The 19,336-nt window shown below is 60.2% G+C and overlaps 2 protein-coding genes across 2 annotated transcripts in view; one reads left to right on the top strand and one right to left on the bottom strand.

The window, feature by feature from the left end:
• Nucleotides 1–9,584, top strand: part of PPP1R13B (protein phosphatase 1 regulatory subunit 13B) — a 47,874-nt gene extending 38,290 nt beyond the window's left edge. Inside the window, exons 6-15 of the mRNA XM_042781495.1 lie at nucleotides 51–231; nucleotides 1,514–1,618; nucleotides 2,950–3,119; nucleotides 4,139–4,643; nucleotides 5,414–6,150; nucleotides 6,738–6,875; nucleotides 6,946–7,079; nucleotides 7,575–7,741; nucleotides 8,717–8,916; nucleotides 9,543–9,584. Coding sequence (XP_042637429.1) covers nucleotides 51–231; nucleotides 1,514–1,618; nucleotides 2,950–3,119; nucleotides 4,139–4,643; nucleotides 5,414–6,150; nucleotides 6,738–6,875; nucleotides 6,946–7,079; nucleotides 7,575–7,741; nucleotides 8,717–8,916; nucleotides 9,543–9,584 — 2,379 coding nt within the window. The remainder of the gene's footprint in view (nucleotides 1–50; nucleotides 232–1,513; nucleotides 1,619–2,949; nucleotides 3,120–4,138; nucleotides 4,644–5,413; nucleotides 6,151–6,737; nucleotides 6,876–6,945; nucleotides 7,080–7,574; nucleotides 7,742–8,716; nucleotides 8,917–9,542) is intronic.
• Nucleotides 9,585–11,172: 1,588 nt separating this feature from the next.
• The window catches only part of ZFYVE21 (zinc finger FYVE-type containing 21), a 13,539-nt gene continuing 5,375 nt past the window's right edge, over nucleotides 11,173–19,336 (bottom strand). The window contains exons 2-7 of the mRNA XM_007944579.1: nucleotides 15,632–15,682; nucleotides 14,557–14,725; nucleotides 13,915–13,990; nucleotides 13,749–13,840; nucleotides 11,292–11,434; nucleotides 11,173–11,208 (exon numbers count right to left, since the gene is read on the bottom strand). Of these exons, the coding sequence (XP_007942770.1) occupies nucleotides 11,173–11,208; nucleotides 11,292–11,434; nucleotides 13,749–13,840; nucleotides 13,915–13,990; nucleotides 14,557–14,725; nucleotides 15,632–15,682 (567 nt within the window). The remainder of the gene's footprint in view (nucleotides 11,209–11,291; nucleotides 11,435–13,748; nucleotides 13,841–13,914; nucleotides 13,991–14,556; nucleotides 14,726–15,631; nucleotides 15,683–19,336) is intronic.

Below are 19,336 nucleotides of genomic sequence, written 5' to 3'. Positions count from 1 at the left end.
GCGCTGCTCCAGCCTGGGCAGGCGCTGACTCATTTCTTCCTATGCTGCAGCTGGGCCGTGTGAATGGCACGTCATCGCCACAGTCTTCCCTGAGCGTCTCTGGCAGAGTGGCCGCAGTGGGACCTTACATCCAGGTGCCCAGCGCTGGGAGCTCTTCTGTCCCCGGGGACCCTATCAAGCCCCAGTCTCTGACCATCACCTCCAGTGCTGCACACGGACGATCCAAATCTGGTGAGTTGTGCTGGCCCTCCTAAGGGCAGAGTGGGGAGGCAGCCGGGGCAGGACCATGGGGAATGCCATGCCAGCAGGCCCGACCCCAAGTCCCGTTCTGAGGAGCTTGGACTTTTGGAGAGCATGGTATGCCCTCAGTCAAGGTACAGCCTCTCACTGCACAGGCCATCATCACCACGTGGTTGTCAGACCACGCACTCCACCCGCCCTGCGAGAGCCACGGGGTCACCATGCCAGCAGGGCCTCCCCTCCAAGCAAGGCTCTGCTCAGCACATCTGTTCCCTCCAAAAGCCCAAATCCTATCACTTTGTGGCTTGACAATGTAGAACTGCCTGGTGAGGGACCTGGCCTTGCCCAGCCCTGCGAAATTATGTGACTCACCTTGCAGCCTCGTGGCCCTACCTCAGCCACCACCTGCATCTCTGTCACCAGCGGTCTCCCAGGGGTCTGCTCTCCTGCCAGGAGGTTGGTGGTTTTAAGCTAGTATCTAGAGGCCAGGGCTGCTTTTCAATGAGACTTTCTTTGCACCTGGGGTTGGACATCTTCCAACACACAGACACACACGACGTCATCAGCCTCCTAAGATACGCCGTCCTGTGTGGCCCCTGGCACTCCCAGCTGTCCCCGGCAGGCCTGTGCTGGGAGCGTCTTCGCAGGATTGCCACAGGTCTGTCCCGCCTGGGGTCTGAACAGGGACACATCTGCCACTCCAGCTGCAGAGTCTGGGGCCTGTGCTGAGAGAGAACAGTTGAGAGGAGGCCTCAGCCAGCCCTCGTCACCCCCATGCTCCTGCAGCCACTGAAGGCTTCGGCCAGGCAGCCGGTGGCTACAGCTTCCTTGAGGGGCTGCTCGATGTTTAGCCACCTGTGGGAGGCAGATCCTCACCTGTCCCAGTGGCAGGCACCTTCGGGATGCAGACCTTGAACCATCTCAATGCAGGCACCTGGGAGGCAGGTCCTCACCTGTCCCAGTGGCAGGCAGACAGCATAACCAGCTCCTTCTCCACTGACTTGACTTTAAATCTTCCCAAGCTGAGACTGCCCCCCATGCCCCATTTCTTTTTTGGGGGGTACAGTGCAAGGAGGAGATACCTTGAGCCTGAAGTACACAGCCTCTAACAGCTCAGCACCAGCCCCGTCTCACCCTTGTCCTGGAAAGTGGCTGTAGACAGGAACCCTGGGTTGGCCCCCAGTTGGAGAGAGAACCAAGGCCTCAGGGTGGATCTGTGGTGTTTGGGGTCTGGCCTCTCACTGTTTGCTGTTCTGGTCCTTGTGTCACACAGGTGGTCACGGCAGTCCCAGAGTGGCCGGTCGGTGGACAGTGTCCAATCTGGATGCTGGGCCGGCCCATGGTTCCTCACGGCACCCAGTAGGCCCACTTGTAAACTGTACGTCTGCAGGCAGGCTTAGTGGGCACTCGCGATTTCTTTAATATGCATTCAAATGACAGTCTGTTTTTCCAAACTGAGAAAGGTCTGCTCCTGGCATCTAGACTTACAACAGGTACCACATGGACAGCACCTGTCCCTGCCTTCCCGTACTGTGCTGAGGAAAGGTACAAGGCCAGGCGTGACCAACAGGGAGCTGACAGGCCACAGGAAACGAGGGGACAGCTGCGACTGGACCGTGAGGCCTCAGCAGGGCCCTGTGGCGTGGCCAGCACAGAAGGTCAGCCTGCAGTGACAGGGAGCAGCGAGCACAGGGTCGCAGTGTCGCCACAGCGGTGCCGTCTGGCTCAGGCTGGCGCTGGTCGTCCAGCACACGCTTCCGCCTTCTGTGGCCGAGCTGAGAGCACGCTGGACACGTGCCCCCTTGCTGTCCGTGAGCTGGTTTGGCTCAAGCACTGTTCTCATACGGACAGCTGGTCTCCCTGCTGCCGTGCTGCAGGCAGGACGGGGAGGCTGTAGGTTCTTCCCAGGCAGGCCAGCACACCCCTCTGGTTTCTCTCAGTCCCAGAGCGCTGTTCACCACGTCAGGCCGAGTCAGCACCCATGGCTATGTCGTGTATACCTCTGGCCCCACAAATACCATGTGTTGACGTCACTGTCGTGACCCTGTCCCCAGAACGAAGGCCTCTTCTTTCTTCAGTTTGGAAAATGCTCTGTGAAATCAGGGGTCGCTTTCCAGAAAACCTGGGGCTGGGGACTGGCTTTCTAACGCTGCAGCCCAGTGAGCGCTGTCACGCTGCTCTCATCAGCAGAAGCTCGTGCACCTCCTGTGGTCAGGAACCCCTTCAGGGGCATGCTCCCAGCAGACGAGAATCTGCTTTTTTTTTAAATGATGGAAACTGTACGGGTCAGACTATTGCCATATGTGATGGTGTCAGTGCTCGTTCTGTTCTGGGGCATTGGGCAACTGGTCTGACCCAGACACAGATGGGAGTCCATAGAGCTTCTCTGCAGCCCCCGGCCGGGCAGCCTCAGCCCTGGTGCGCTGTGCTTCACTGTGGAGCTTGGAGATCTACTGCGGTACTGCTTGTCTGGAGTCTCGTAGCATTCGGAAGGCCACCGCAGTGACAGACATTGCCGACCCAGCCGTGCCTGGCCTCACGCACAGCATGCCATGTGTGAGGACACAGCTGGCCTGCTGAAGGTGGCCGTCATTGGTCAGCTGAGGGCCATCAGAATGCCACGTCTGGTGCTGTCTCTGTTTCTGGTGTGGGGTTATTGCTGATTCCACTGCTGTCACGAAAATGACTAAATTCTGTGTTCTTTCCAAGCTAATGATGGAAACTGGCCAACATTCAAACAGAATACTGGCTCTTCAGTGAAGCCAGCCCCGATGGCTGGTGCAGACTGGAAGGACACAGGCGTGGAGGGGCCCTCGAAGCAGGGTGCCGTTTCGAGCCAGCCTCTGCCCTTAGCAGCTCTAGGCTCCACGGAGAAACTGGTAGGCACCTTGTCTTTGTCACAGGAAACAAAAGCAGCTCCCCACTATGTCATGGTTCTACCTTCAGTCTGAGTCTAAGGGGTGTGGGAACCATTAGGTAAATTAACCCTCAGTTACACCAGAGCCCCAGAGAAGTGCCCATTAAAAAAACAAAAAACTCCCTGCCACGGAGTCGATTCCGACTCAGAGCGACCCCTTTGGGTTTCCGAGGCAGTAAACTTTTATGGAAATAGGTTGCCCAGTCTTCCTGTAGGTGGACGTCTTTCGGTCAAGGTCGTTGGAGCTACAGACAGGCCGTGGCCGTTTGGTGGCTTTGATGCCAGCCTGGTGCCCCATCTCTTGGCCTACTTGGCCTTCTCTCGTGATAGATGGAGCATGCTTAACTTTTCAAAAGCTGACTTGTTTTCTTTTTATGTTTTTTTTTTTTTTTTTAATTGTGATTTGGGTGGAAGTTTACAGAGCAAATTCACTTTCCGTACAGCAGTTAACATACACTTTGTCTCATGACATTGACTACAATCTACCCCAATGCAACAGCTTCCCTCCAACTTCTTCCCGATAGTTACCTCTTCCCTGTGTCCTTCCCTCCATGCACTCCTGCTCCCTCAGCTGTCTCCCTGTGCATCAACAGCCCTTCTTTCTCCCATGATTGTTCTCTCCAAGGAGTGTATCTACCTCAGGTAAATGTTCAGCTCATATGCCTGTCTTTTGTTTGGCTGAAAGCCACAGGAGTGGGTTCAATTCCAGACCTGACGGGCAGCTAGGGGCCATAGTCTCAGTGGTTCCACCGTGCTCCATCAGACCAGCAAACCTGCCCCCCGCCCCACTTTTTTTTTTCCAAATGATTTTGAGTTTTGTTCCACATTGTTCTCCCTCTCAATCCAGGATCTCCTACATAGATCCCCTCTGAGTGGTTGACAGTGATAGCCAGGCACCATCTAGTTCTTCTGGTCTCATAGTCATATAGGCTGAGGATCGCATGGTGAACCATGACTTGTTTTCTTAACTTCTGAATTTAGGGCATTGAGATCGGTAAAGTGCCACCACCCATCCCGGGGGCAGGGAAGCAGCCGCCTCCAAGCTACGGGACATATCCCACTCCTACGCCTTTGGGCCCAGGGTCGACAAATTCCCTGGAGAGGAGGACGGAGGGCAGTCTGCCCAGGCCCAGTGCGGGCCCAGCGAGTCGGCAGAAACCTGCCCCACTGCCGCCACCAGCCGGGAGCGCCCACCAACCAGGAACCTCGCAGCAAATTCAGCAGCGGATCTCGGTGCCCCCAAGCCCCACGTACCCACCGTCAGGGCCCCCTGTGTTTCCTGCTGGAGATGGCAAGCCTGACCTCCCACTGACGGTAGCCATAAGGCCCTTCTTGGCTGACAAAGGGTCGAGGCCACAGTCTCCCCGGAAGGGCCCCCAGACGGTGAACTCCAGCTCTATATACTCCGTATACCTACAGCAGGCCACTCCACCGAAGAGCTACCAGCAGGCCACACACAGCACCATGAACAAGTCGGTCAAAGCAGGTACCACGTGCGTGCACGCTTCTCCTGGGGTTGCCGGGTTCCACTTCCAGTTGGGAAAATGCCATCTGTACCTGTGTCTGGGCCATGTGTACTTAGGCGTTCGCTGTCATCTGGCCGGGTGTTGGTATAAGAGGGTAAAGAGGTTGGGGTGCATTCGCACCCCCGTTTCAGCACGTGTCCGGTGAGATCTTTGTCCTCCTGCTTCCTGGTTCTGCGAGAAGACACCAGGGGGCAGGTGAGCTGGGGAACTTTGCCTCAATGCTGGCTCCAGGCACCATGGCAGCTGTTGGGCCAGAACCCCTCGGGCAGGTAACACAAAAGGGCTGTGGTTCATTGAGGAGCCTGCCCTAGGACAGGTGTACTAGGGAGGCAGCGGAGAACACCCCCTGGAGGCCACAGGGGGTTCAGGCCGCAGGACCCTGGGCATCATCAGACACACAGGCATTGGCAGCAGGTCCAGGCCCTCAGATCCAGGAGTCCTGGGAGTGCCAGGACCTCCCCAGTGGAGGCACGGCATCTCCCGTGGCCTCCCACCATGTTCAAGAGCTCCCAGGCCATTGGGCATGCCCGTGTGGTTGCATGCTTGGGCAGAAGACAAGGAGGGTTTGTCTGGGGAGGGAGGTCAGGTCAGCAAGCTTTTCTTAGTCTGGAAAATGGGGTCTGTCGGGGTTCTCTGCACAGTTTGAGAACAGAAGGAGCACCATCTCCTGTGCGTGCAGAGACGTTCGTGGGCCCACCCAGATGCCCTCCCTGTGTTTTGTGTCCCCCAGTGTATGGCAAACCCGTCTTGCCCTCGGGCTCCACCTCCCCGTCCCCACTGCCGTTCCTGCATGGGGCACTGTCCACCAGTGTGCCGCCGCCGCCCTCAGAGTGTGGAGAGAAGGAACCGGAGCAGGACAGCCCTGCCCCGTCTGGTGACGGCGTGGAGAGCCTCCCGCGGCCCCTCAGCCCCACCAAGCTCACACCCATCGTGCACTCCCCACTGCGCTACCAGAGCGACGCTGACCTGGAGGCCCTGCGCAGGAAGCTGGCCAACGCACCCCGACCCCTGAAGAAGCGTAGCTCCATCACGGAGCCTGAGGGCCCTGGCGGGCCCAACATCCAGAAGCTGCTGTACCAGCGCTTCAACACCCTGGCTGGTGGGGTGGAGGGCACCCCTTTCTACCAGCCCAGCACCCCACAGGACTTCATGGGCAGCCTGGCCGATGTGGACAATGGTAACGCCAACACCAACGGAAACCTAGAAGAGCCCGCCCCGGCCACAGGCCCCTTGCCTGCTGAGCCAACCCCGTCGTCAGACGCCAATGACAATGAGCTGCCTCCCCCTGACCCCGAGCAGCTTATCTGTCCCCAGACCACCACCCGTCCCTTGGAGCCCACGGAGGACGATAACAACAATGTGGCCACTGTCCCGCCCACAGAGCAGCCCCCCAGCCCTGTGGCCGAAGAGCCCTCTCCGGGGGAGGCACCCGCTCCCCTGCCTGCCCCGCCATCTGCAGCCTCCACGGTGGGTGTCTCCCCAAAGCCACCCGCTCTAGCCCCTCCGTTGCCAGGGCTCACTGCACTCTGTCCTGGTTACAGTTTGGTGCTGGGTTCAAGGACAGTGGCAGCCAAGTCAGCTTGGTCCCTCCCTATAAGGGACAACTGTGAGGAGAATGTGGGCTGCATGTCAGGGAGACCCAGGGGCTTTTTCCTGAGGGTGCTTACCAGAGCCTGAAGGATGAGTGAGCATCTTTAGGAAACGGCACAGTGGAGGGCTGGGGGGCAGGAAGTCTGGAGGTCAGTGCGGGGGAGGGAGAGACGGGGCTGGGTGTGCTGTCAGGAGGGTCCCCCACCAGGTCCTCCCTGCCGGGCCAGATGCTAGGAGAGGGACCCCTTCCTTCTGTGGGAAGGCCCATGCCAGTGGAGGGCCACAGCCGACACGGCACCCTGACGTGGCCCAGCATAGCATCCTTTCTGAAGGCGCTAGTGATGGAGGGCTGGGCCCGCAGGTGCCGTGGCTGGCACTTCCTACCCCTCCTTCCCTTCCGGGGGCCCCTGTGTCGCTCCTGAGCTTGTCAGCGCTTGAAATGAGAAGCCTGCGTCTCCCACCAGGGCAAACGGACCAACTTGAAGAAGCCCAGCTCAGAGCGGACCGGGCGTGGCCTGAGGGTCCGGTTCAACCCTCTGGCACTGCTCCTGGATGCTTCTCTAGAAGGAGAGTTCGACCTGGTGCAGAGGGTCATCTACGAGGTGAGCCACAGCCCTGACCAGTGGGGTGCGGGTGGCTTGACAGGCAGCTCACCTGGACCCTGTGTCCCAGGTGGAGGACCCCAGCAAGCCCAATGACGAAGGCATCACCCCCCTGCACAATGCCGTCTGCGCCGGCCACCTCCACATCGTTAAGTTCCTGCTGGACTTTGGGGTCAACGTGAACGCCGCCGACAGTGACGGGTGGTGAGCCCCGGGTCAGGGTGAGGGTGCGGGAGGGTCCATGCCAGAGGGGAGCGTGTGACAGTGACAGGTGGTGAGCCCTGGGTCGGGGTGTAGGTGAGGGAGGGGAGTGCACATCTCGTAGAGAATCAGAACGTGTGAAGGACAGAGGACAGCCTGTCGTGCCCCCAGAGGACAGCCGTGGTCGGTGGCCCATCTTCCGAGACTTGTGAAGACGGGTAGTCCTTGGCCATCTCACTGTTGATAAGGCAGTCTCAGCACACTGCGGGCCATGGGTCTCTCTTTGGTCCATCACTTGGGACTTCCAGAAGCTGTCTGGCTTGCTGCCTTTTCCCACGTTTCCACGTGTTCTGGCACAATCATTAGCAGAAAGCCTGCCGTGAGATGAGCTGACAGGCCCGCAGATGCCAGTTGTGGTCCGTCTCAGGCGTGCTGCCCTCAGGAGTGGTGGGTTGGTGGGAGGGCCAGGCCCACATCTTGACCTCCTGTCTGAGCCAGGACCCCGCTACACTGCGCTGCGTCCTGTAACAGTGTTCACCTCTGCAAGCAACTGGTCGAGAGCGGTGCTGCTATCTTCGCATCAACCATCAGTGACATTGAAACTGCGGCAGACAAGTGTGAGGAGATGGAGGAAGGCTACGTGCAGTGCTCTCAGTTCCTGTATGGTATGCAGGCCACTGACCCCGGGGTGGCACCTGGCACGATGCAGGCCGCAGAACTCACTGGGAGGGAGGCCCCACGCCGGAGCCCTGAGCACGAGGAACATCCACGCACATGCTTAGGAGCCTGTGCCCTGCGCAGACGCTGCTCTGAGGCCAGGAGGGGTGCTGGAGGTGGCCTTGTCTGCACGTCACTCCTGGCCTGCAACTGGACCCGAAGTGAGGCCAGAGCTGTCCAGGCCCTGGGAAGGCTGCTCCTCCTCCGTGAGACAGCCAAGGGCTTTGCTGTTAGTCCCCATGTGAAGAGTGACGTGCATGTCCTAATGAAGCTGTCAGCCATAGTCAGATTTTCCAGCAGCTGCTGTCTTTCCTGTGACAGTGGTTAAACAGGCAGAAGTCACTCTCTGAACAAAGGATGTGAGCGCTTTCCGTATGCCCTGCCCTCTCTCAGGCCCTGCGTGTAAGACAGTACACAAAAGCAGCACCCACAAAATAGGCCACCCCTGTGCATCCCGACTGCCTGGTGTGGTGGAGCGGACACAGGCAGCAGGCTCTCGGGCCATGTGACAGGCTGGGGTGTGTGGGTCCCCAGGCAGTCCAGCTGGTGGGTGAGGGGTGCACAGATACAGTGGGAGCCTGCCATCTGGCATCTGAGCCAGTGTCCGGCCAGCAGGCCCTTCCTGGGGCTGCAGTTGCTCCTGAGAGAGCAGGTGCAGACGTCCTCGCCACAGGTGAGCACACTCCGTCCCCGTCATTTTGGCATCTGTGCAGATGTGAGTTGTGAGTTTGTATACAAAAGGGCTATCAGGACAACATGCTTTTTGCCTCTTGACTCAGGACTCGAGAGAGAAGTTAAGTTGGTCTGGGCTTCTGGCTCGGCCATGGACGCGTCCCCACCTCCTCGGGGCAGCCCCAGGCAGCGGCTTCTCCTGGCCCTGGAGCCCTTGCCCTGGGAACATGACTGCTGTTCTCTGCCCCCAGGGGTGCAGGAGAAGCTGGGCGTGATGAACAAGGGGGCAGTGTATGCACTGTGGGACTACGAGGCTCAGAACAGCGACGAGCTGTCGTTCCACGAGGGGGACGCCATCACCATCCTAAGACGCAAGGACGAGAATGAGACGGAGTGGTGGTGGGCCTGCCTGGGGGGCCAGGAGGGCTACGTGCCCAAGAACCTGCTGGGGGTACGTGCTCACGGCGCACCTGCCGTTTTCGGGTGCCCCTTCTCCCAGCCTTGAGCCAGCAAGTCTCAGCGCACATCCCAGTGCGACCAGGGCCTCAACACCCCCTCTGCATCTGGTAGAGGGTTCCACGTGTGGCCTGAGGAATGCACCTTGTCCGTGTCACACCAGCTCCTCACAGCCGCTCCGGGCTCCCTGATCAGGATTCTCTGCTGCCCAGGACAGGGAGGGGGCTGGAAGGTCACCACCTCTGCTGTGTGTGAGCGTGTGCCCTTTAAGGGAGGGAAGAGAGAACCACCCATCAGCTTGTCTCTGGGCGCCTCAGATTGAGGGCAGACCTCCACTCCCTCTGCAGACCCTCACTGGGCCCCTTCCCTGTGCCAGTGCTAGAGGGGAACCCAGCAAGGACCCCGCACGGGCCTGCCCTCGGGGCCCACTAGTGGGTCAGACGGTGTTCATGTCACGAGAAAGCGCGGCTGTCAGGGCAGGTCCTGGTGAAGGAGACAGCAGCTGCGGCCTGGAGCGTTCGGCCCAGGGGTCTTAGGTGGGAATGTGGAAGCCCAGTGGTTAGGCTGGGCTCCCCTTAGCATCCCCGCTTCTGGCCCTAACATATTTCCTTTATCCCCCAGTTATATCCACGGATCAAACCTCGGCAGCGGACCCTCGCCTGAACTGCACTCAGGGTGCTGCGTGGCCTGGCAGCTCTAAGGGGCCGCAGGGTCTAGCCTGCTGTCTGCCCAGGAGGGCGGCTCATGCAGCAGGCAGCACCCGTCACGTGAAGCCCACAGCTGTGAGGGGCTCTCTCTGCAGTTTGCAGCTAATGGGGCCAGTTCCTCATGCCTCCTAAAAGCAGGCCTTTGCCAGTTGCTGTGAACTCAAAGAGGCGGCTCTCAGAGGCCCTGCCTTGTCACCAGGCAGCCCTGTAATTCCCACTGGGGGTGGCCAGTGAGACTGATGGGCCTCGCTTCATCCTGCCACCCCTGCTGGAGGGAACACCCACCCTGCCACTGAACTCGACCCCCACTTTCTTCTTCACCACAGCACCCCCTTCCATTGTCAGGCACCCTGGGTGGAGACACGTGCCCAGCACGAGCGTACGGTGGCCCCAGTGTCTGCCATGGGGTGTTGCCCAGTGCAGTGGCTGAGGGCTGTGAAGACGAGTGACATGCAGGTGGAGTGGATCCATTCATAGCCCTCACCAGCCACCTTCTTGCCCTTCTGAAGCCCTGGCACCTGCAGCCCCTTGCAACCATTGGCCACTGCTCTGAATGCAGACCTTGCAGCCTGACGCTCAGAGTGGGGTTGGGGCGGCTCTTCTGGGCCTGCCAGGTGCTGCCTCAGGCAGGACCCCAAGTGGGTGGGACTCCAGGCAGGACAGCAGGCGGACCACAGAGGCTGGACCAGCTGGCAGGCAGCTGCTCTCCTGACCTCCGCTTGCCGGGACTGATGGCAGCCAGAGGGGCTCCACTCAACAAGGACTCCAAACAGACTTCTACACCCCAGCTACTGTTGGACTCGAGCATTCAGGACACCAGGGCTCCACTGAAGATGCTTGTCCTCACTGACGCGCAGGCCCTCGGCTGGCTTTCCCACGTCCAAGTCTTTTGTGTGTAATTTATGTAAAATGTGCACGCTCACTGATGCGGAACCATAGCGGGTCACTGTGGGCACTGCCTGTGCAGCGTGACCACTGGCACCATGAACCACCGTGTCAGCGCACAATAAACCATTCCCACGCCACCAGCGTGCCTCTCATCTCTGAGCGGGAACCCAGCTGCAGGATGAGGAGGCAACAAATGGCTTGATGTGTGTTTTCAAAATAGGCTTTAATTGTAAGCTTTCTATACAAATTGCTGTACAGTCATCTCAATAAAGTGAAGGAGAAGTAAGTACAAAATGGAAAGCTGGTGCCTCTCAGCAAAGTATCAAAAGTTTGTTCCCAGCCCAACGTTAGCGGTGTGAGGGCTGGACCGTCTAGGAAACTGGCAAAGGCTGACTAGCCGGTATTAGAGCAGGACAGACTCCAGAGCCGAGCGGAAACCCGGTCTCCCCCCAGGTGGCTTGTGCGGAAGAGTTAGTGAGCACTGGTGGGCAGAACCTTCTAGTAACCCAGCACAGCACACGGGTGGTTCGGCGGTCGTGCGGCTCAGCGCCCCCAGTGAGGGCACGTTACACGAGGCAGGTGGGCACCACCAGGCGCTCGGACGAGCACTGCACAGGGCCCTGTCCCACGTCGGCTGCCACTGAGCACACGTGCGTTCACTGGTCCCGGGATTCGTATAGGAGCTTGGCCGCCTGCAGGATGACCAAACATCAACAGGTGGGCTGGCCGCTCCCTCACGGCCGCAGGCAGACTGCCGCCCCGGGCTCTGCGGTACCTTGTGCATGGCCACCAGCCACGCTGTTGCCGGCCTCTTGCTGGCGTTTCCATCTTCCCCGGCCATCAGCTTCAGCTGGGTCGTGCCCTGAGCCCCAGGGGTGGTGTACCGCAGGAGCAGACCTGCAGCCCGAGTGCTGCCTCCTGAGAGACACACAGGTCAGACGGCCCCAAAGGCCAGCCGGCCCGCCCACCTGCCCTGGGGGGTGGCCAGCCTGCATCCTGGTCTGAGAGGAGGCCTCATGGTAGTGTATCGTCAGGAGGTGCCCAGCGGACAGCACTCCTCTTGCCCCCGATAGGCGTGGGCCATACATACCCCACGACGGGCCTAGCCCCTAGACTCTTCTACGTGGGATTCGGCCTCAGAGGTCCCTCCTGGACCAACGGCATTCCCCTCTAGCACCACAGCCGGCCTCTAGACCACTCTCTGGCCTCCCACCAACCTGACAGACTATACTTTGGCCAGGCCTGAGCACCAAACGTGTGGGCAACGGCCCCCCCAGGTCAGTTCCTTGGCCGGCCAGGCTGAACAGACTGCAAGCAAAGGCCATTGTCTGAGAAGTGTGGCCCCTGGGGCCAACTACCTGCCCTGTGGGACCTCGCTCTAGCACTGCCTGAACACACACCACTCAGTGTGGCCAGGATACCCGCAGGGCCTCCCACCAACCCGCACCTGCGTTTCCTCACTGGGCTACAGGGAGAGCTCCACTCTGAGCAATGCCAGCCTTTTGGTAAGAAACCGCTCGCAAGATTGGGAACCAGAGCTGAGGCTGGCACAGGTGAGTGGTATCTGCACCGGGACTCTGGTCCCTGCCAGCTACCCAAGTAGGCTTTCAAGAGCCAGTCGCATTTTCTAAGCCCAGCGCCGCCTCACTCATCCCGTCAGTCATTCTGTCCCTTCCTGGCCACCTGGCAGAAGTATCCATCTATGCTTAGAGTAGAGGCTTCTGCCCACCACTGTGTTAATAAAGTTTTGTCTGAAATCAGCACCCAGCCAGGGCCACCTGCTATCACTCTATGGCTGCTTTTGCACTTTGTCAGAGACCCTGGGGCCACAGAGCCGCTCTTTTTACTCTGGTTCCTGACAGGGAACTTCTGGTCTGGACCAGGGGTCCCAGGTCAGGTCTCCTCTTGCTACCTGCAGCTCAAGTGACTGCTGGCATCTTTGTGTCCCCCACAGGAAGAGATGGGTCTAGGCAGAGCAGGGCCTGCTGTACCCTGAACTGCCACAAGGGGGCAAATTGGTGTCAGAAGCCTCAGCTGGGCCTTCTCTGTGCCCCAGGGCAGAGGCTGCGTCTGAGCGCTCAGGAGCCATGCCCAGGCCAGCCTTCTGCTGGGCTGCGGGAGCGACAGCCTCCCCCTCAGAGCCGGTACCAGGAGGCACGAGGGCACCAGGTGCACCCCAGCTCTGCCGGCAATGCCCTTTCCTGGGGGTGGAGCTGACTCCTGACCCCAGCTCGTTGGGGGTCCTGCTGTTTCCACTGGCCTCCATGGCCTCTCACACCAGGGCTTTTCAGCCGGTACTTGTCAAAGGTGGCCTGGTACCATCTGTAACATCCCTATGTCCAGGGGCAGGTCCTTGGGGGCAGAGGTGGCGAAGCACTGGCCGTGGCCTCTCAGAACCTCATCCAAGAGGGTACCCTGGAAGCAAGGCTGCTTGGTCACCCCAGTGCTCCCCCTGTGGCCGCAGCCTCAAGCAGATGACGTGTGTGCCCTTCTGCCGGGCATTTTCAACCACAGGCATCCAGTCCCACCGTGCACGGGGATGCCATGAGTCGGGGGCTGACACCAGCAGCTACAGCCACTCACATACAAGTCCAAGCCACGCTTAAGTCGGCCAGCGTGACTGAATTTGACCAAGATGCCCCCAGGCACAGAAGCCAAGGGTGGAGGGGCCCACAGCACACTGGGACAGCCCAGAGGGCGCTGACCTTCAGAGCCGGCCGGGCCCTCCAGGAGGCTGGTGTGCGCATCTCTGTCTACGTCAGGAAGGCAGACAGCAGAGAGAGAGGAGAGGAACAATCAAAAGTCCGTCAGACAGAAGAAAGCAAGGACAGCGTTGACCGCTTCGCAGGACAGACAGCCCCACTGTGGGGGCAGGAGGCTGCAGAAGCTGGCCAGGGGCATGTGACGAGGAATACGGTTCACACAGGTGCTCTCAGGAGGGAGAGACGGACCGGGGCACGTTTCGGCAGCCACAGCTAACCTTCCTGGGCCTCTGGGTCATGCAGCAACGTTTAGAACTTCCCTCAGTAAACCCAACGGTGAGCGAGACAGTCAGAAGGGTGTATGCAAAGGGAGCGTCATCACAGACCTGGTCGGGTATGTTTCCTTCAGGGTTTACCTCTCAACCCGCTCACCAGGGTGGTCCGAAAGCCAGTTACCAAACACCCGCCTGAGTGACGGACACCCTCACACCTGGCAGCAACCCCTAGCACGCTGCGTGCCACACTCTCACCTCCAGGGGGGTATCCTTCCGTCAGGACCTGCACGGCTGAAATACGTGTGACTTCAATCTCATAATGGCTGTCTCCATCCAGAACCAGGAACCTACGTGGAACCAAACTGAGCTCAGATGGTGGAGCTACTAGGCTCCACCACTGGGGAGGGACCCTGGTTCTCACCTCTGATTGTTGGAAAGACGGCAGACCATTGTCTCGGACACCTCAGACTTCCCGAACGTCACAAGGAAGGTAGCACCTTGGCACACAAAACCAGCGTGAACATTCAACTCTGCCTGCCCCTTTGAGACCCTGCTGCCACAGCTCTCTCCCTGGCCGTCTGAGGAAGGGCCTGGGGCTGGTGCAAAGGGGAAACGACACCAGGAGCAGAGCACGCCCCTGTCGGGAGCAGCCGCAGCCGAAGCAAAGGCAGCGAAGGGCTCGGTGCAGGCGACGAGAAGCCCTGCTCCCAGGGAACTCGGCAGAAAGGTCCAGGTCCCCACAGGAGCGCTGTCCCACCCACGTCACTGATGGAGAGGAGTGGGGAGAAGCACCACAGAACCTACACGCCACCAGAGGCCCCACCGACAAGGACAGAGCAAGGGGCCAGAGTGTCAGCAGCGGGAAGGGCCCCTGGGAATCCTGGACCCCAGGCCAGTGGGCAACGGAACCCGTTCCCAAAGACAGCTCGGGTGCCACTTGACCAGTGGCCTCTGAAGCCGCAATGCCCAGTCCAAGCACCACAGCCCAGCCAGGGCCAGCGGGGCAGACACCAGGGAGGGGTGGGCCCCGACGCCTGCTCCAAGAGGCGGGGCCGCTGCTTACCACTGAGAAGCGCTTTGAGCTGCTTGTCGTAGAACTCGGCCTCCCTCTGCGACACGCTGGCACACTGGGCGCACTGCCGCACGGGGTCCACGAAGTACATGCGCGGCAGCGGCACCTTCTGGCCACAGCACCTGTCGCAGAAGCACTTCCCGCACCGACGGCAGTGGTGCTGTGGGTGGGCGTCCCTGCCGGTCAGATGGGCACGCGCCACACACCCCACCAGGTGGTGACACGGGCACGTGCCACTCATCCGCTGGTTGGTCAGGCGGAGGCACATGCCACACACTTGGCCAGTTAGACACACACCACACACCCACTGGTCAGTCACATGGACACACGCTGTACACCTTGCCAGTCAGTCAGATGGGGGCACGCATCACACATCTCACTGGTTGGCTGGACAGGGGCATGCACCACACACCCCACCAGCTGGTTAGACACAGACGTGCACCACACAGCCTGCCGGTCAGACGGGTGCACACCACACATCCCGCCGGTCAGACTGGGGCACGCACCACACACCCTGCCGGTTGGTCGGATGGGGGCATCCACCACAAGCCCCACCAGCTGGTTAGACACACAGTGCCGCACACCCCCTGGTCAGGTGGGGGCACGGGCCACACACCCAGCCAGTCAGACGTGGACACGCACCACACATCCCGTCGGTTAGACGGCCACACACCACACACTCAGCCAGTCAGACGTGGACATGCACCCGCATAATCCAGTTGGTCACACTTGGCCATACACACGTGTCTCACCTGGCCAGTCACACGAGACGTGCCTGCACACCCCACCCGGACTGTCACACACAGCCACGCACCGCACACCCTACGCAATCACACACAGACATGTGCCCCACACATGGCCACACACACACATATCCCATCCAGCCTGTCACACACACACGCCTGCACACCCCACCCAGTCACACATGGACACATGCCCACACGCCCTGCCTATGGTTTTGGTTAAACTATAAAACCAAACACAAGACAAGCTCCCCAAAGTAAGGCAAGCATCACAACGGGGACCCTCCACCCTCATCCGCCCTCCCCCGGTGGCCTCGTCTCACCTTTCTGGTGATGAAGTCAAACTTGGTGTCACACTGCATGCACCTCGGACACTAGGAGAGAGGATGACATGAGTCAGTGTGGAGCCTGTCACTCAGCTATGAGAAGGCAGCAGTGTCCCCTCCAGACTGGGCACCTTTCAGAACAGGTTGACAGCTCAGTGCCCCACAGAGTAGAGGCCCAGCCCTGCCCACAGGGAGGGGTCACCGGCCCCACCCATGAGGAGGGGTCAGCTGGCCCTGCCCACGGGGAGGGAGTCACCTGGCCCCACACGTGGGCCACGGGGCCCACCCATAGGGAGGAGTCACTCAGCCCCGTTCACATGAGGCCATGCCCCCCACTGGGGTCACTGGCCCTGCTCCTGCCCACAGGGGTGGGTCTGAGGTCAGCTGAGAGCCACAGGTCCTTGCGGGTGGGAGCCTGAGCCCCACAGTGGGACAGCATGCTGCCTCCTGGGCCTTTCTGACCACAGGAGAGTGACTGGTGACAGCAAAGGGCCCTGTCTGCTTGCTTCTGCCGCCTGTGGCCATGCACAGCGGTTCCCGGAGGACACAGATGAGAACACTCCTGACCCACCAGGGAAGGTCAGCAAAGGCTTCAACACGAGTGTGAGGCTCAGGGCATGGGGTGGGGGGATGCGAGAGAACACGGGACACGGGAGGGGGGACAGATGGGAGACACAGCACAGGACATGGAGGGAACAGTCGGAACATGGGACAGGGAGGCATGGCGGACGGTTGGAACGCGGGACATGGGAGTCGAGAGTCTAACGAGGACGGGCTGGCCAGAGTCCTCCTGGGTATAGGGGACCGCTTCAACCCCTGATGTGACGACAGGGGTGGGCACGGAGGGGCCCCAGACCGTCAACAGTGCAGACCCCCACCTGTCCTGCTTGGCAAGACCAGGTAAAGGACACAGGGTCACTGTCAGCTCCTTGTGGGACAAGCCGAGTGTCGGCATCCAAAGCCCCCTCATCCTCACTGACCACCTGGCACTGACTGCGGGTTCTCAGCAGGGGCCCTGGTGGCCCCAGGCACTCCACGGACCAGCTCTGCTGGGACTCCCCAGCACCAAAAGGCAGAGCCCTGGGGACAGTGGGGGCAGGGAAGCACTCCTCGCGTTGCCCACTGCCACGTCCTGCCTCTGAGCCTGCACCTGACGCCAGGGCCCAGCAGAGTCGTGCAGCAGGTTTGAGGCAACGTACAGGTAGCAGCGGATGCTCTGTTCTGGCCAGCACAGCACGGAGCCTGGAGTTCCAGGCCTGCAGACGTCCAGGATCCCCTCACGGCAGGGGCCTCAGCGTGAACACCAACGTGAGGCCCCTGCCCTGTGCCAGGCTGCCAGGGGCCTGTGCTCAGAGCCCCCCTGATGCTGGCCTCTGCTTCCTCTTTGCTCACAAGCTATTTCTGGGCTTGGAGACTGGGCCACACCCACTCGTCTTCTGGAACCTTCTGCAGGTTCCTCACCCTAGTGCCTCCAGGCCTGCAGTGGAATTCAGAGTGTCCTGTGCTGCTCCCAGCCCCCGCACTGCCCTCAGCCACTTATCAGTTCTGGCACATTCCACGGTACTGACTTTGGACAGTAGCCCAAGTCCCTGCTCAATGCTGTGCAACCTGAGGCCCTGAGACTGAACGTATGTCCCCCAGACCAGAGAACTGGCTCTGGGGTGAGGCCGGATAGGCAGGGAGGCCCACCGCTAGGCCCTCTGTGAACACAGCCCTCTAAGTGTCCTCTGTGACCCACCTGGCCAGAGCCACACGCCGTGATGGGCAGCAGGACCTCAGAATACCTTCCCATCACCGCGGACAGCGCTCCACCCACGTTTACCAATGGGTGTGTGGGCGGGCATGTTGAAGACTTGTTTTTGAACCCACGTCCACTCTGGAGGGTAAGTTCAGTTCCTTAAGGTTAGTCATCTGGAAGTTGTGTGTGACTCTGAACAGCAAAAAAACTTCCTGAACAAGAGGTGGCCCGACAGCTACAGCTGAGAAAGGAACTGTGCTCTGGACAGTGACAGTGAAAGCTTACAGCTGACCACATCCGCCAAACGCAGACACTCCTACCCACCAGAGTCAAGACCCAGCCCGTGCCCAGAAAGTTCCTGGTGCCCCACCACAGCCATCTCCCCAGGACTGCCACCTCTCACCTCAACAGAGCGATCCACCATGAAGAGAGACGAGGAAACAGAGTGGGGGAGAAGCCATGAGAGTGTGGGACCATGTCACTAACAAAGCCCCCGGAGGACGGGACAAGCAGGCGGCCCCAGCGCCAGGTCTAACTGCACCAGTGTCTGTGAATGGCGATTTAGGGAGGTGGACAGACTACACCACATGTGAGTCATGCATTTCCACTGTCTGGAGCAGGAAGCGTGACATGTTGCCACTCGAAACTACATGGGTCACCCCAGGAGGGCCCCCCGATGAGAGCGGGGCCGGCTCCCAACAACTAGCCACTCAGACAACAGAGCCGAGGCAGCCACGTGAGGGTGACCGGGTGTGAGGCCAGGTGGTGACGGGCAGGGAGAGAAGGACAGAGAGCAAAAGACAAAAACCAACGAGGATAGGAGGAGATGGAGCACAGGGAACGGGATGGAGAGCCCCTCCGCGGCCCGCCTGCTGCTGGCTCCCCTCCCAGGGCAGCTGAGGCCCCAGCACACCACCCGGCAGACACGGCCGGGCAGGGGAACCACCCGAGTTCTGCCACCGGGGATTCTTCCCTCGTCACCGTCCAGGCCGTGACGAGGCAGAGGAGCCGGGCCTGGGGTTCCCAGGGCAGGTGCAGGACCACAGGAGAGGCGGCACCCACTGGGTGACCCACGGGAGAGTCAAACATCCACTAGGGACCCCTTCCCTGCCTGCCAGGCGCAAGGTCTGAGTCCACGCTGGGCCCTGGGCTGGTCCACCGGCAGCGCAGGCTCTCGGGGTTCAGCCGAGCGAGCTTCCCAGATGACAGGCGCGGATGAGCACAAGGGGACCCCCGGAAAGGGTACCAGGTCCCACACGCGCCCTCGTCCCACAGCTGAGCACAGGCCGACCCAGGCCCGGCCCTGAGGAGCACCTGAGAGCCCAGGCGACGCGGAGGCCGGCACGCCCCAGCCCACGCCGTGCGGAGCGTAAACAGAGCCAGGACAGGTGTCACGGACTTTTCTTAGGAAAAACTGAGCTACTCTAAGAAGCATGTTCCAGGCGTGGGCCTATCCTCCCCGCACCGGCTGGATGAGGGACCATCAGCCCCTCAGACTCCTTACCAACAAATCATAAATGAACCTTACGGCACGTATGAACGCAGCTGTATTAAAAGGTGGCTGTTTGAAAAGCATAAAACCAGGGCTTCTGCAAATATAAAGCCAACCCGTGTCAAAGATTTTCTTTAACTCTTCAATGAGGGAACCAGTCGGATTTAAAAGGCCAGTTTAAAGGGGAAGCAGAGAGCAGACACACACAGAGGCCACGAGGAAGGGAGATGAGCCTGGCGGACAGCACGCTGGCTTTTCTCACAGGGCGCTGTGTGTCTGTGTCTATGTGTGTGTGTGTATGGCAGAGACGGGGTGCGGAGAGCGAGGCAGCTGGGCAGCCGAGACCACTCAAACCTCCAAAAGGCAGAAGGCACGGCACGCTCTGGCCTGGGACTGGGCTGGGCAGCCGAGACCACTCAAACCTCCAGAAGGCACGGCACGCTCTGGCCTGGGACTGGGCTGGGCAGCCGAG

The sequence above is a fragment of the Orycteropus afer genome, unplaced genomic scaffold (assembly GCF_000298275.1).
Source record: "Orycteropus afer afer isolate SDZICR_OR568_19922 unplaced genomic scaffold, OryAfe1.0 scaffold00128, whole genome shotgun sequence".
In the NCBI taxonomy this organism is placed as follows: domain Eukaryota; kingdom Metazoa; phylum Chordata; class Mammalia; order Tubulidentata; family Orycteropodidae; genus Orycteropus; species Orycteropus afer.
This window is presented reverse-complemented; position numbering and strand designations above follow the sequence as displayed.